At 44.7% G+C, this 16,097-nt stretch overlaps 2 protein-coding genes across 3 annotated transcripts; both read left to right on the top strand.

Annotated features, from left to right (window-relative positions):
• The first annotated feature begins 169 nt into the window (after positions 1–169).
• GEMIN6 (gem nuclear organelle associated protein 6) lies at positions 170–5,745 on the top strand. Its single transcript, XM_069852959.1, has 3 exons — positions 170–297; positions 472–617; positions 2,380–5,745. Exons 2-3 carry the CDS (start codon positions 490–492, stop codon positions 2,753–2,755), a joined length of 504 nt encoding a protein of 167 aa, XP_069709060.1. The 5' UTR covers positions 170–297; positions 472–489; the 3' UTR covers positions 2,756–5,745.
• Positions 5,746–7,869: 2,124 nt separating this feature from the next.
• LOC138718414 (serine/arginine-rich splicing factor 7-like) lies at positions 7,870–14,957 on the top strand. Of its 2 annotated transcripts, XM_069852955.1 has the most exons (9): positions 7,870–7,975; positions 8,166–8,346; positions 8,493–8,669; positions 9,643–9,717; positions 9,840–9,941; positions 10,413–10,466; positions 12,527–12,571; positions 13,235–13,270; positions 14,155–14,957. In XM_069852955.1, exons 1-9 carry the CDS (start codon positions 7,954–7,956, stop codon positions 14,177–14,179), a joined length of 717 nt encoding a protein of 238 aa, XP_069709056.1. In that variant the 5' UTR covers positions 7,870–7,953; the 3' UTR covers positions 14,180–14,957. The 2 variants fall into 2 exon arrangements, with proteins under 2 accessions (XP_069709056.1, XP_069709057.1); XM_069852956.1 differs by lacking the exon at positions 12,527–12,571.
• The last annotated feature ends 1,140 nt before the right edge of the window (positions 14,958–16,097 follow it).

Consider the following 16,097-nt stretch of genomic DNA (forward strand, 5'->3'; position numbering starts at 1 on the left):
TAAGGAGCAGATATTGACGGTGGGCATCTGCACCTGTTCATGCCCAGGGGAGACGCTCTGGCTGCGGTTCCACGTGAGCAGGTGGGCTGGGCTGCCCTGCAAAGCGTGATGCTGCACATGGAGCGTGTGCGCACGCCCGTGATTATGAAACCCTGAGCGGGGCGGGCGCTGGGCCGGAAGCGGCGGGGAGCGGGCCCCGGCGGCCGAGGCGCCCTGGGGGCGCCGGGCTGTGCGGTGGGACAGGGAACCTTAGCAGAAGAGGGATTTTTTGAGGCTTCGCTGTACCTTTTAAAAGCGGTGAGCTGGGTGGGAAGTGACACCGCAGCAATCCGCAAACCGCTTGTGTCAATGTTTGCTTAAAAAAAAAAAGCAGATCGTGCTTAGGAGGAAGGGAAGATTACCTGGAGGCAAACTCAGTCCTGATGTTAAAGGCAAAGCAAGAGCATTCGTTGTTTCTGCTCTATTTCCTAGGTTCTGCATGTAGGAAATATGAATGACTGGCAGAAGAAAAGCCCCCTAGACTGGGAAACCTACGTGAACAGGATGGTGAAAGTTGCTGCGATTGAGAAACAGGAATATGAAGGGTGGGTGTTAACAGTTGATCCAGTTTCTGCCAGGTGAGTACCAAAGCTTTTGTTTCTGTAAAGCTGAGAGAAAGCAAAATTTTCAGGACTAGAAAAAATCTCAAGACTGAGGCAAACATATTTTGAGCAAGTTGAGCATGTTGGGGCTGTCCCCTGTATTTTTTCAATTGGCAAAGCCTAAGAGAAAGCAGTATTGTAGTTGATGAGGCCAGTTCACATAAATTCACCTCAGCCTTATTCAGAGGACTCATAATCCTGGGCAGTGGGTAACGTGTATCCATGCTGACTTTATTGTGGACCTGAGATTAGTACTTCAAATCATAGAATCATAGAATAACGAGGTTGGAAGAGACCCACTGGATCATCGAGTCCAACCATTCCTATCCAACACTAAACCATGCCCCTCAGCACCTCATCCACCCGTGCCTTAAACACCTCCAGGGAAGGTGACTCAACCACCTCCCTGGGCAGCCTGTACCAGTGCCCAATGACCCTTTCTGTGAAGAATTTTCTCCTAATGTCCAGCCTGAACCTCCCCTGGTGGAGCTTGAGGCCATTTCCTCTTGTCCTGTCCCCTGTCACTTGGGAGAAGAGGCCAGCACCCTCCTGTCTACAACCTCCTTTCAGGTAGTTGTAGAGAGCAATGAGGTCTCCCCTCAGCCTCCTCTTCTCCAGGCTAAATGACATCCACGTGTTCAGGACTGCTTTTAATAAGATGCCAAGCCCTGCTTCACAAAGAAGAGGAATGTTTTTAATGCTGTAGGTGTTGAAATCCTTATCCTCTGTCCAGAGTCTTTTGTCTGTGAGCTTGTCTCACATGAGCACAAGATGGACCTAGAAACTAAAACATCCAGCTTCTTATGTGTTTCAGAAGTTGTTGCTTCAACTCTGGAGTAGCTCCAATAATCTAATCTTCTCTTGGAGTTGCTTGTTATGTTGGTAGGAAAGATGTGTGCTCCTGTAAGTGATTCTGGGGATGGCCCAGGCTAAAATCAAGGTGTATTCCATGGCACATTTCCCAAAATGTCATTACTTCCACTAATGGTGGCAATAGTAGATGAGCTAAGTGCTGGCATCAAATTGTGAAAGTTTTCTTCCCACAAGAGGAAGAAAATAATTTCTGATCCTCTTCTTTGGTATTTGTGAAAGAGATCCTAGAAACATAACAAGCTGCCTTCCTACCTGTATTTTATAACATCTGGGATGTGAGTGCCCTTGTGAAAAGACCAGGCTGCTACCACACGAGCCTGAACCTGCTGTGGTGTGTTCCTATTGTAATAATCAAGCTTTAATTTTCAGTTAAGAAACTAGCAACACGCATTAAAAAAATATTATTATTTTAGTAATTATCAATAATTAATAATTTGTCAGAAAAGGTTCTGATGTTATTGGCTGCTGGCATTGCCTTCAGCATTCAAAATGCTTAATGTATGAAGGTGTCATTGGTTTTGAATGTTAGAAGAGTTAAAGTTCTTAAGCAGGGATGGGAATGCTGCACACATTTAGATTCCCAGCCCTGATTTTAATGTGCACTTTGATTTTTGAAAGTAATGTTGTGTTTGATAGTATCTAGAGTAGTTTCAAATTCAAGGCCAGAAGTTACCCTGAAAGCCCCATATTTTCCGTGTGTCAAGGGTACAGCAGCATGCTTTTCAGAAGGAATGCTGGGTACTCAATATTGCCTCAGTACCTGGGTTACACTGATGCTAATGAACACTCATCTCCAAGAATGTTGGCCTGTGTTTCTTAGTCTTCAGTTAGTAGAGTGACTCATACATCCTTCTCTCTTTGGCAGTATTGTCCTTGCAACATTCTCGGAGAATGAAGAAGTGTCCATATCAGTTGTCTTGGGCCATGCTGTTCAGGAGGTCAAAATACTGGAAGAAGGAGATGATGAAATGAAGCAACGGCTTTCTTGCCTATTTGCACCTGAAGAAAGCAAAGCCTACAGCCCTGAGGAACTTGAGAAGAGGAAGAATGACTTGAAGACTTGGCTAGAAACAAACCACATCCCCGTAACGGAAGAAGGGGAATCGGGAAGAACACTGAGTGTGGCGGGTGTATTAACTATTGACCCACCGTACGGCCCAGAGCAGTGCAGCAGCTTCAATGAGATTATTCTGTCTCGAGTTCAAGGCTTGATACAGGGCTATCTTGAAAAACAGCAGTGATGCCTGCTGTTCAAAGCAGTTGTCTTTAGGAATGGGTTTACCCACCCTGTTTTAGGAACTATCCTGAGTATCAGTATTCACTCTTTGCAAAGTGAGAGGTTTAGGTATTTTTGTCTGATTTTTGTATGCTAAAGCATATACACAAGCAGTATAAACTAAAAGTGTAAAGCATTTTCCATGCACTATTTTTTTATTAAAAGCAACCCATTGGACAATGGTGATGTATCAAACAGATATATTGGTTTCTCATGTCGATTTAAAGCTGATATAACCATTTAATAAGTATTTTTTGTAACAGTGGTTTCCTCTGCCTTTACAATTAATCACTTACCTACTGGTGTAGGCATGTTTATTTGAGATGCTTACCATTTTTTTTTTCCAGAAAGAGAATTGTGGCCCTTGGACTTCCCGAAACAGATAAAAAAATTGTTCAGAAAGCTTTTTCAGTGGTGTTGGTTCTCCCGCTGTACTGTTCTCCTGGTTTTGAACATGAATTATAATGAAGGTCAGAGTTTGTAAAACTACTGGGGAACGTTATGAAGTTTTAAAACCATTTCCTAGCTAGATATATTATTTCAGAGCAGCAGCATTTCTTGCAGTTTAGGAAGTTTGTATTTCTTAATGCTTTTGATACCAAAAATGCTGGCAAGTCAAACTCTCTAAGACTCATTTTGGAGTTTTAGAAAGGAAGCACTCTTTATCAGGCTTGGGCAACGTGAGCCCATCATCTCCATCAATTGTGTGCAGTGAGGTGAGAGCTGGTTACAGAATGTATTTCCCACTTACATGCATATGGATAGATTTTCCCAGACAACTTCCACATCTTTTACTTTCCAAAGACTCATTTTACTGTTATTATGAACTTCACAAAAATCAGAACTCTTGCTCATTTGGAGCTGGCTCCAGCTCTGCCTAACCTTGCCGTAGAGGTGAGGAAAGGCTGCAGACAGAGGTGATTACACAAGCAGACACATCTGTTCAGCACAGGTCACACTGCACACAAGACGTTACCATCTCCAAAGAATGATCAGTGTCAGGAAAAATGCTGTTTTAAAGAAAATATGCTATCAGAGGGAAATTCTCTCTGACTTTCAAAGAACACAATTGCTTAGATGACACTTCAGTCTACTTTTAAATGGAAACTATTCTACTTTTTGTAACTACTTCCTGTATCACTTTGTTTCTATCTTGTGGCAACAAACAACATAGGAACCATTAATGATTGTTCCTGAGGTTGTTAATCCACTTAGGAGCCTTCGGTGCCCTCATTTCTCTCTTTGTGTTGATGCCATGAAAAGCCAAACTCAATAATCAATGCCAATTTGATTATTGAGCAGGTATCCTCTATTATGCGGCACCAGGCACACAGGGGATTGATCCACCTAATGTGTGTGCAATTATTGAGGCTGGGTACATGATTTTTACACTGGTTAAAGATACATATTCTTATAGATTCAGGGAAACACAGTAGATATTAATTATTTTTCCTGGAGTAGGTGTGTCTATTGTAATCAGTTCCCGGAAATTATTTACATAAGTTTCCTCCTCTTATTGCATTTACTCTGCCCTTCGGAAGTCTCCTTCAGGGTCTCTGGAGGGAGGCCATAAGTCTCCCTCACAGGTGAGCTTTTCAACTCCCCTTCTTATGTGTGCTCTTAGGCTCCTTGGGCTCCTCTTCAAGGCTGTATCTGGTCCTAGTTCCTGTTATCTGGCTTAATTAGATACTGTCACATTCTTTCACATTCTTTTTAACTGCAACCTTCCTAAGGACTTAATGCTTAAGTAAAGGCTTTTACTTGGCTGCATCAAAAGAAGTGTGGCCAGCAGATCAAGGGAGGTGATTCTACCCCTCTGTTCCTCTCTTGTGAGGCCCCATTTGGAGTATTGTGTCCAGTTCTGGAATCTTCAACATAAGAAGGATATGGAGCTGTTAACGGATCCAGAGGAGGACTACCAGGATGATCAGAGGGCTGGAGCATCTCCCATACGAGGACAGGCTGAGAGAGTTGGGGTTGTTCAGCCTGGAGAAGAGAAGGCTCCGAGGAGACTTACAGTGACCTTCCAGTACCTGAAAAGGGCCTACAGGAGAGCTGGGGAGGGTTTCTTCACAAGGTCATGGAGTGATAAGACAAGGGGGAATGGCTACAAATTGGAGAGGGGCAGATTTAGGACTAGACATTAGGAGGAATTTCTTCACAATGAGGGCGGTGAGGCACTGGTGCAGGTTGCCCAGAGAAGCTGTGGCTGCTCCGTCCCGAGAGGTGTTCGGCCAGATTGGATGGGGCTTTGGGCAGCCTGGTCTGGTGGCAGGTGGAAACCGATGATCTTGAAGATCCTTTTCAACCCAAACCATTCTGTGTTTCTATGATTGTGATACAGGGCTAGGTGAATTAACAATTGATGAGCAGGATAACAACTGTTTAGCCTTTTAGCAACTAGTCAGCTTGAGATAAGCACAAAGAAAGGACTAACACTTAAGGGTAAACAGAATAGTAACAATTTAGCCCAAGCAACTGACACTTAAAGAATAGCAGAATAGAAGCTGCTCACACTTAAAGAATACACAGGATGACAGTTGTTTAGCTAAAGCAACATATTTCTATAAACTTTTATGTAGGAAGGAGGTCTGTTGCTAGAAGATTTCTGATAAGCAAGGCAAGTCATCTGGACCTGTGATAAGAGCGGAAAACAACACTGACAAGAATGGCAAGGATCCTGAGAACAGGCGCGCAGATTGAAGTTAAAGGAAGTTAAGACAATCAACTTCATCCCTGAGAAGACATTGCACAGGCACAAAACAGGAAGAAGACTTCTCAAACTCATTATAATAAGGAGCAGGGAAAGGTTATGAATATGTATAGGTGTTTTTTGGAATATGTAAGTTTACTGTATAAAGCCAAGACAAGTTTCCACGATGGGCATGCACGTTTTTTTTTGAGAAATAATTCTCCCGTGCGTCTCAGCGCTGAATAAACATACCTACTTTATAAGTTATAGAGTCTTGATTCCGATTCAAAGGATGGAGTTTCCAAACCCCCTTGCTTTCTAGCAATCCTCACTGAAGTGGGAGACTAAGTGTGGCTGGGCAAGGATTCCGATATAATAACTCAATAACAAGTAGATAGTTGTTATTAAGCAGGTATTGTTTATTAGCAGAGCTGGATGCGTGGGGGAATTAATCCTCCAAAAACACACATCCCAAGCAAGGAACTGCATCTTTTGCAGTACAGATCTGTGCATTTTTCATCATCCCACCTCCGAAGAGTCATTAACACCATGTTTATATGCGCAGACAATCCATTGGGTGGTGTGGGGACCCCCTCCTGAGGCCCAAAGATGAAGACTAGAAGTAAGTTGGGGTGCAGCCCAAATTTTGGGAAAAACAGTGGTGTGGTAGTGTGGATTTCAGGCTTCCTTATCTTACCTTGCAGGATGCCTGGGATGCCTGTTCCTTTCAAAGCTGGCCCACCTTTAGCTAACCATCCTTCCAGACATAGATCTCTATGGGATATACAAGCTTAGACAATCGTTATAGATCAAGAAACAAATTCAAACATTTGCCATTCATCGGTCCCCGTTTAGGAAAGAAAACATTTTTTCCAGACACGTATCACTATGAGACATACTGTTATAATTGAGTTAACAACACAAAGTCCAAACGTGGATCAATTTACTATTTATTTAGATAGGAAAGCAAAAGCAGCGCTGAGCGGCCGGTGAGTTGCAGCTCCACCAAGGCTCGCAAAATTAGGTAAGCTGAGCAACCTCTTTTATCCACCCCCCCGCCCCGAGTTCGTTTCATATCTTTGAAGATACCCCCCCACCCCGTTCCTTTAGGGTACATGCAGTCTCCATATGGCCAGATAATAAATCAGCTAAGTTTACAGAGTTGTCTCAGTTCAGCAGTCTTCAAGGTTGCAGTCCTGTTTCTCATCAAACAGTTCCTAACCCCCCCTTCCTCCCTTTCTCCTTATCTCTGGGCAATTTGTTCCTTTCTCACACAAGGCCGCATTCTTTGAGCTGGCTAATCCACATCTGCTGAGGCCCGAGGTGATTTGTTGCTCTTGACTCTTGCTTCAGGAGGTTTCAGAAGGCTTGGTTGTAAATTCAGTAGATACTATCTATATACAAAACGTATATGGTCAAGGTAACCTTTAGCTTTTAATAAAGATAGCATTGTGGCTTCGTCTTTCTTACCAAACAAGATGTTCCTGTGCTTTGAAACAGAAAGATCGCTGCTCGTTTAGTTGGCTTGATCATAGAATCATAGAATAACCAGGTTGGAAGAGACCCACTGGATCATGGAGTCCAACCATTCCTATCAAACACTAAACCATGCCCCTTAGCACCTCGTCCACCCGTGCCTTAAACACCTCCAGGGAAGGTGACTCCACCACCTCCCTGGGCAGCCTGTTCCAGTGCCCAATGACCCTTTCTGTGAAAAATTTTTTCCTAATGTCCAGCCTGAACTTCCCCTGGCGGAGCTTGAGGACATTCCCTCTTGTCCTGTCCCCTGTCACTTGGGAGAAGAGGCCAGCTCCCTCCTCTCTACAACCTCCTTTCAGGTAGTTGTAGAGAGCAATGAGGTCTCCCCTCAGCCTCCTCTTCTCCAGGCTGAACCACCCCAGCTCTCTCAGCCACTCCTCCCAAGGCTTGTTCTCCAGCCCCCTCACCAGCTTTGTTGCTCTTCTGCAACTTACTCAGCAAATTACTTTATTTTACTCATTACAATACTAACTTAAAATTTGCCACTTATCAATCCCGCGTGTCAGTTCCATGGTTCTATGATTCCATGATTCTATGGGCATCCAGGCACAGGCTAGCTAAAAGTTATTATTGTGAGAATTAATTGATAAGACTTGCTGCAGCTGATTTGCTCCTGAAGGGAGTCTCCAGACACGGCTGGATAACCTAAATAAACATTGTTTGAGGACTTTATACGGTTCTTTGTCTAAAACTCGTCCAAGATGGGATGCCTTTTTTTTTTTTTTTTTCCTAATCCCGATTTTCCCGCCTTTTCCGCGGCGCGCGCGCCGGTCCCCGCACCCCCTACGGCGAGAGAGGGGGGCGTGGCATGTCGCGCGCCGCCGGCTCTCGCGAGAGTTGGAGGGGAGGGGGCGGTGTTTGCGCAGTTGCGGCGGCGGCGGCGCCTCCCGGCACGGAGAGCAGCGGGGTCGTGGCTCGGGGCTGCGGGGACCATGTCGCGCTACGGGCGCTACGGTAAAGGAGGGCGGCGGGGGCGCTGCGAGGGGATCGGAGGGAAGGGAAGGTGGCGGTGACGTTGGTGGTGGCCGGCGCGGGGAAGTGGCCGCGCGGAGTCAAGCCTCGAAATGGAGGCGGCGGCCAAGATGGCGCCGGCGGGGGGAGGGGCGGCGCGGGCCCCGCGCTGAGATGGCGTCTCCGCCCGCAGAGACCAAGGTGTACGTGGGGAACCTGGGCACGGGCGCCGGCAAGGGCGAGCTGGAGAGAGCCTTCAGCTACTACGGGCCCCTGAGAACCGTGTGGATCGCCAGGAACCCGCCGGGCTTCGCCTTCGTGGAGTTCGAAGACCCGAGGGACGCGGAGGATGCGGTGCTCGGTCTCGATGGGAAGTAGGTGTCTTCCCTGAACCTCTTCGGGCGCTTTCGCTGCGGCTCGTGACCGCCTCGGCTTGCGCCGGGCACCGGTGTACTTTCTGCGTGCAGTGAGCGTGGGAGAGAAAAGCGTCGCCGTTGTTAACACGCGCTGTGTTTCGTAGGATAATTTGTGGCTCCAGGGTGAGAGTGGAAGTGTCGACGGGGATGCCTCGTCGGTCCCGCTACGACAGGCCTCCTGCGCGGCGCCCCTTCGACCCCAACGACAGGTGCTACGAGTGTGGTGAGAAAGGCCACTATGCTTACGATTGTCACCGCTACAGCCGCCGCAGGAGGAGCAGGTACGTGCGGGGCCGGAGCGGCTGCGTTGCTTCACCGGTGTGCTTTTGTGTGGCTTTGCTAGCAAAGAACAGAATGTTGTGCCGGTTTTAACTCTTAATGTTGTAAGTCAACAGGTGTATTTCACAAGGTTTTTTTTTTTTTTTGCTATTACATATCAAATGTTACTATCTTAATAATCAACCTGGTCAAAACCTTTCAGGTTTCTTCGTTTGAGTCAGTCGCCTTGATTCAGAATGTCACGAGCCTTAAGATTTCATGCTGAGGCGCCTTGCAAATCCGACACTTAAGATCCTCCTAGACCTTGAGGTGATCAGCATAAGAGGCCAGATCCCCTCGAGCCATCTACACGTAGCTTCACCTTATTCTTTAAGGGCAGAAAATTTGAGACGGTGATCGCCGTAACAGTAAATTTGGCTTTCAATTGGGGCCCCCCTCCGGTTTAGAAAGAGGAACACGAGATTGACCACATTCCCACCTAGAAAAATCTTCTGGCGTCAATCAAGCCTCACCCTGGCTCATTGGGCTGTCAGTTTGATCGTCGTTAGATTGAAGAGAACACCTAGATGCAGCGATCGGCTATAGATACTTCTAGATCGTCTAGATCTGCTAGACCTTGGGCCAAAGAGGGTCGACCTGCAAACTTGCAAGGTTTATTTTAAATACGCATTACAGTGTTTTCTATTCTAATGTAATTCTGCAATGTAAAGCTTTTAACGTTTTCCTAGGTAGTAAAATTGCTCAAGACAAGTAGGCCCAGAGATTTTTCCAACTGACAGATGCTAGTGGTGTGGTTTTTATTGTTTGGTTTGTTTTATTGAGTTTTTTTTTCTTTTTTTTCTTTTTTCTTTTTTCTTTTTTTTTTCCTTTTTTTCTTTTTAATTATCTGGAGTCAGTTTTGGCTTCAGCAGGGCCTCACATGGCATGATTGCTGTAGCTGTTTCCTAATACCTGTTTTTTCTAACCTAAAACCAGGTCCCGGTCTAGATCCCGTTCAAGGTCCCGAGGAAGAAGGTATTCTCGGTCACGTAGTCGGAGTCGCGGTAGGAGGTAGGGTTCTGGTCTTGTGTTTTCATTTTTTTTCTTACTCCTATCTCTGCCTTGCCCTTTTTGTGGTGCTTATGAAAAATACCTTGCAGTGATTATTATTGTATTTCTCCTTTGTTTGGCAGATCAAGGTCAGCTTCCTATCGCAGGTCCAGGTCAATCTCTCCTCGTAGGTACAGATCATTTTCTCCTCGCAGATCTCGGTCTGGTTCATTAAGGAGATCAAGGTATGTGTTCTGTTTTAATCCCACAGTGTTGAAGGGAAGATAACTGTTGGAATTACCATTAAGTTGACATTTTGCAGTCTAGGTGTTTGCAGGAACTTTTGTAGTGTTACACCTCTTAGAGCTAATCTGAACACTTTCTTTGAAGTTAAAAACTTGTGCATATACTTTTGGAAGTGGTGTTTCAGAGCTTTTTCATGCTGTACCAAAGTCACAGCTTTGTGACTAAGGTTTCCTACTTCAGCTTCAGGGATACAGGGAATATTTATGTTTGGTCACGTGGGGCAGTCACGTTTCTTATGTGGATGGTAGTACTGGCTGAATGTAGTACAGCTGCCTAATACTAAAAGTTAATTCTGCAAAACCGTTAGTTCCAACAAAGTTCTCAAAGTCAGTATTGTAAAAGTCAAAGAATAACATCTCAGCTGTGTGAATCCTGTAGCAGCAATTGAGCTTTCACTGCTTTTTTTCTAGGTCTCGGTCCAGATCACGTTCAAGGTCCCGGTCTGTTGTATGGCCTCGAAGCAGGTAAGCTACTTGTTCTCTTTCAAACCAGTAATAGGTTTGCGTGATTTTTGATGGTGGTTTTTATTTTCTTCCCCAGGGGACTTTGGTTGGAAGGAGTTAGGAGGTTGTGTAACATAGCAATATTCACACGTAATTTAATGGCTAAAGTAGTGGTCAGTTCTAATAAACACGAGCTTGTTTAGGTGTGGACCTACTGTATGTAGTCTATGTTTGTGTAGTTCTGAGAGAAGTTCTTAAAATGAGCTAATGCCTATGCATGTGAAGAATGCTTTACTGTGAGTCCTGTAGGAAATGCTGCTGAGGTTTTCCAGGCATGGGGGGGTGTGTGTGTTTTTTTTTGTTGTTTTGTTTTGGGTTTTTTTGTTTGTTTCTTTTTGTAAATCCCAAATGCTGAGTGTTGAAAAAAAAATAGATGAGAAGGTTGCCATTGCTGACTGGAGTCTTGCTTGCAGCTTTTCAGCTGTGTCAGTTCCATTTCTGAGAGTTAGATGGCATTGTATTGCTGTAGTGCTAGGAACATTATGGGGAGTAGGATGCTTGCCTTTAGAGGTGTGGATGAACAGAATCACAAGTTCTAATGCCACAGGTAGTGTTTTGAAGGAATTCTGTGACATATAGCCCTGCTTTTGTGGATCTGGATGTTTTCCATGCTGAAGTGGAAGTTGAGGAAAATGGGCATAGATTAAATGCTCCTGCATTATTTTCCTCTATCCATTGCGGTAAGTCTTAGTTGGAGGATGAAAGAGTAGATTAAAAATGTGTTGGATATGAAAGCTGAGAAGTTGGAAGAAGTTGTCTTTTGTTTTGAATTAGAACAGGGGAAGAGAAATATGTTTTAGAGGTCTGCCTGCTTCTTTAGGACTTGTACATGGAGCCTTTCAAGGGATGGTGATGATAATGATTACTAGAACTGTCCTGAGTTGTTACTTACATCGGCTTGTAATGTAGGAGATTACTAGCCAGACTCAAATGTCATGCTGCTTGTGTGGAAGAGTCCGAGTACTGCCGATGTTGCCTGGTGACTTCTAGTTCTGGGATAGTCATGTTCCTGCATGGAAGACTTGATATTCGTTGAAACTTCTGAGGAATGCTGGCTTTGCCAAGGTTTGCAGTTGCAGTGATGAGACATGGTATTTCAGACTGGAGTTATGGAAGCATCACGATAACTCTTCTGTGTTAGCCAGTTATTCTTCTGCAGTCCCACTTCGTTGCGGTGCTTCTGGAAGGAGTGTTTGCCAGCAGTTCTTTTTAGTAACATGATGCTCTTGTGTACTGCCTTACTGTATTTCTTGCCGAAGGAAGTTACACTCGTGCAAGAAAATACAGGTTCTGGGTAGCTGTGAACAAGTCCATCCTGCATAACTGTGATAAAGTTACGAAACTCTTAGTTACAGTGTTTAGGAACTTGACAGATGATGGCTCAGCATACTTACCAAGAAAGTATCAAAGCAGTGGCAAGTACAGTGTCCACCTAGTATTTCTGTAAGTTGATAGGCCAGGAAAAGGTGAATCATGATAAATATGGGAGGAGGATATTGCTGAGTAGATATTAATTCATAAAATGAACTGGGAGTAGTTTACACATCTGTAGCCAGATATCGGAGGCACTTGAAATGCTGGTTCCATTGGGATAGCTGATAGAATTATTATACTGGGAACTCAATCTGAAGAATTCATCAGCTCTTCAGCACACTTGCTTACCTGTGGCTGCTTCCAGGCTCTCTATGATGACAGTTGAAACTAGTCTTCTATTGACAAAAGGGATTCTTGCAGGTGGAGGGGGGAGTCTGGGAGCCTGGTACCAGGTCTTCTGTTCTGTGATAGAGTGGTAGCTGAAGTTTGCTGGGGAGCTTCTTGTGCTTCTGTTCCCTCTCTTCTGATACGTGGGGTCTCTGGAATAAAGGATTCTCCTGCAGTGTTGGGAGAAAAGCCTTGCAGCACCAGAGCCTTCCTTTCTGGTTTGTGATGCATTATGAATTTGCTGTTCCTGATGTAGCTCACTTTCGCTATGTGTGCATGCCACTGGCTGCTTTGCTGAGCTTTTTTTTCTCCTGTTGTAGGTCTGGGTCCCATGGTAGATCTAAATCTGGCTTACCTGCTAAAAGGTGAGCGTGGAAATCAAGTAGCACTCAACTTGGGTTTTTTGGTTGTTTTTTCTTGTGGAGGGGGTTGTTACAACTCAAAAACCTACTTGGACCAGTTGCATGTGGAAGAGGGGTTGTTGTGGGGTTTTTTCTATGTTTTGTTGTTTTTTTAATAGCCAATACTAAAATGTTTTTCATACATTATTTTTATGTATTTTTTAATAGCTGATTTTTGTGGGGCAGTAGGCAATTCTTCCAAAAGCATTGTGGATACAGGTTTTTGCTCAACCTGTGATTGTGACAAAGTATTTTTGACAGGATTTGGTGTGTATCTTTCCCTGGCTTTGTTCTCATCTCTCCATAGTTCTTGGTCTTCCTGACTCTCCTCTACTTGATTCACTGTTCCTGCTTTGCAGGATTACTGTGATAATTTTATAGCAGCTTTGAAGCTGTGTAGTGCTTCTTTCACGATGGCTTTGGCTTTCTGCAGTTTTCCTTTTCAACTGCAGCTTCTTGCTTAAAGTCATTTGGTATGCTTGCTATCAGCAGCATTAAGGGTGGTGTCTTTTAATGTATTTAACAACATCAAACTGTTCTTACCATTTCTAAATGGTCAGAAGTGGTTACTGAATGTATACAAGCTTACTACATCGATTGTTTTTGTTTGGTTGTTTTTTTTGACAGTCGCTCGAAGTCCAGATCACCATCTCCAAAGAGAAGGTAGGAATATCTCAGAACCAATGTGCTATACAGCTGCATAGACCTTGCGCCTGGAGTAATTGCTAAGAAGTTAACTTGAACAAGGATAAAAACTTAAAGTTTTTTTGCTTAGTTTGTGAACTATGGAAAGAGAAATTATTATGGGCAGTCCCCACTATGAAAAGATAAAGCTTTATGGGCACTTCCTACTGCTGGTAGTCAGAATTTCATGATGGCAACTCTAAGGTAACCTACTTTAATGACATTTTGTAGAGGACAGCAGAAAATGTAGGTAAATGAGAATAAGCTTTGCCAAATGATGATCTCCTAGGTCTTTTCCAACCTGGTGATTCTATGAAAGATCCTGAGGAATTTATTCCCTTCTTCCCCAGATTCTAATGTAAGGTATAGAGCAAACTAGGAGTATGTGATAGGATTAAACTCCTTCTGATGGCTCCTTACAGCTGGCTTTCACTCAGGTGCATGATTGTTCAGTTTTGCTCTGCACTGTGATGTTAGAAGCTAGTTTTCCTGTGTAATGGAAGTAGTATGTGCTGGGAGTTGTGTAGTTCGAGGGAGAGCCTCATGGCTGGCCCTGAACTGGAGCCATGTAGGTGACACCAGAGGAAGAATTTTGCTGCACGGCTGGACTGCAGACCCTGTGGTACTTTCTGAGCAGGCTTAGTGTCTCACCTAGCTGTCAGAGCTGCATGTTTATATTTTGTGCTTAAAAAAGTACAAGGCATAACACTTCTCATTATTCATGAACTGAAAATGAGAAGAGTGTGTGGAGGAACACTATGAGGTAGGAAAGGAGGCTCCTGAGCAGAGACCTGGGGCACCATGAATAGTTTCTGTTGAGTTTGCTGTAGGAGCTGCTTTTAATCTTTCTCTTTTTCTTTCAGTCATTCACCATCAGGAAGCCCTTGAAGGAGTGCAAGTCCTGAAAGAATGGATTTGAAGTTAAAAAGTTTAAGAAGAAAATTTATTTTGTTTACATTACCATAAGGGATTTTGTGGTGTCTTTATAAATGTAAGGGCTTAGTCCTAGAAGGCTGTTTCTATTGACTAAAAATTGGCATGAATCTGGATCTTTTAAAAGTCTTATTAGTAGACTAATGCGAAACTCTTCTGTTGTGTTAATGTTTGGTGATCTGGAAATACTGGGCTTTTTTTATTGGCGCATTGAAATAAACTGTGCATTTCTAACTAAGAAATATTTTGTGCTAACCCTGCTGTTTCTGTCGCTATTTGGGTAGCTGAAGCAGGTTGAGTGTCACTGTGGTGTGCAGTGTGAGGCAGGCTGATGGAGGCACTTGGGCACCGCGCAGAGGCCAGCAGCCAGCCAAGGGCTTTTCTGCTCCTGGGTGCCTGCTGCGGGGCTTCATTCCCACAGAGCATGGGCTAGTGACAAGTTACCAGTACCAGCTGTCACTCGTACTGTTTGGTCTTGAATGTTGTGGTAGTCAAACTCTTGGTTTTATTTGTACCTTCTCAAACCTCAGTGAAGGTGAAGACCTGTCTGGAGGTGCTGGTATGCTCTATTTGACTTAGAGAAATGTCTAGAAAGGGCATTGATGGGTGGAAAAAGCAAGGAATGCATGGAGGCTGGTCTGTCTGGTTAGAGGACCAGTGAAATTCTCACCTAAAGGAACTGGCAATGCTTCTGGAATGTAAACTATTGAAGTAAATATTCTTTTTTGTGTGTCCTGTTGTCCAAATTGTGCTGCTACTTTGTGATACTTAATTGCCAATTTATCTTAAGTCTTTTCTTACAGAACCTGCAGGTCATGTACATTTGGGAATCAAGAGCTTGCATGACACCCGGGTCACTGTGTCAGTGAATTGTAATCAGGGGACTTAACTGCTGTCCTAATCAGTTGTGGCTTTGGAAAGCTGGACTGTAGCTGCCTCAATACAGATGGTCCCCATCTCACCAGAGCGGTTACCAAAGGGTTAAATAGATGTACGATAAAACAGGGCAAGATATTTGCCAGTGTGGTGGTCTTAGCAGGTGATCATGGCTATTACGAGACTAGGAAGGAAATCAGAGTGCCACATGATTTCTGAATTAAAAATCATTTTGGTCTGTGCCGGCTGATGCTGCTGTGACTCACAGGCCAGGGAGGAACAGCAGTTCTGGGGCTTTAACCTGTCAGCAGCGTGGGGGACGCTTGGCTGTGGGAGTACAGCACTGCAGCTGTGTGGGCACCTGACCCCAGGTTCACGGATGAACTTTGGATGTCCAGATTTTGGGAATGGTAAAACATGACTTCACAAAGGCTCTTCCTCTGTACGACAGCACGTTTGTCTCGTCCCTCCTCCCTTTCCCATGTTTGTGTCGTTTAGTGCACTGGTGCTTCGTAGATAAGGGGCTTTCCTTGATGATGATGCTGCAGTTAGTATTTTGGTAGGGATTAGTGCATCGTAAGCTGCAGAAGAGGGAGCCGGAAGCAACAGCATTAAACTCGAGGGACCCAAAAGTCATTGCTAACTGCCACTCAGTGGGTTTCCTTCTCCCTGCCCCACTGCAGTTCAGTATCAGTGGTAAAATTGCCCTATGCAAGTGATTTAACAAGGGGGGGTAGCTTCACCCCCCCCACTCTGTACTGGTGAAGCAAGCTGACTCCACAATAAACCTGTAGACTAACACACTTCTAGTGCTACCTTTCTTTTGCAGCCTTTCCCCTAGTGCTTTGCAAGGAGGGGTGGGCTGGCCTGGGTCTGTATGCTGGGGCAGAGGAGGGCTGGAAGCAGGGGTTGCAGGGGGGAAAGCAGCTTCTCAGAGGCTGGAGGAGGATCCCCACTCTGCTGGAGGCTGAGGTGGCTCTTGTACCTCAGAGGGAGG

The sequence above is a fragment of the Phaenicophaeus curvirostris genome, chromosome 2 (assembly GCF_032191515.1).
Source record: "Phaenicophaeus curvirostris isolate KB17595 chromosome 2, BPBGC_Pcur_1.0, whole genome shotgun sequence".
Lineage (NCBI taxonomy): Eukaryota > Metazoa > Chordata > Aves > Cuculiformes > Cuculidae > Phaenicophaeus > Phaenicophaeus curvirostris.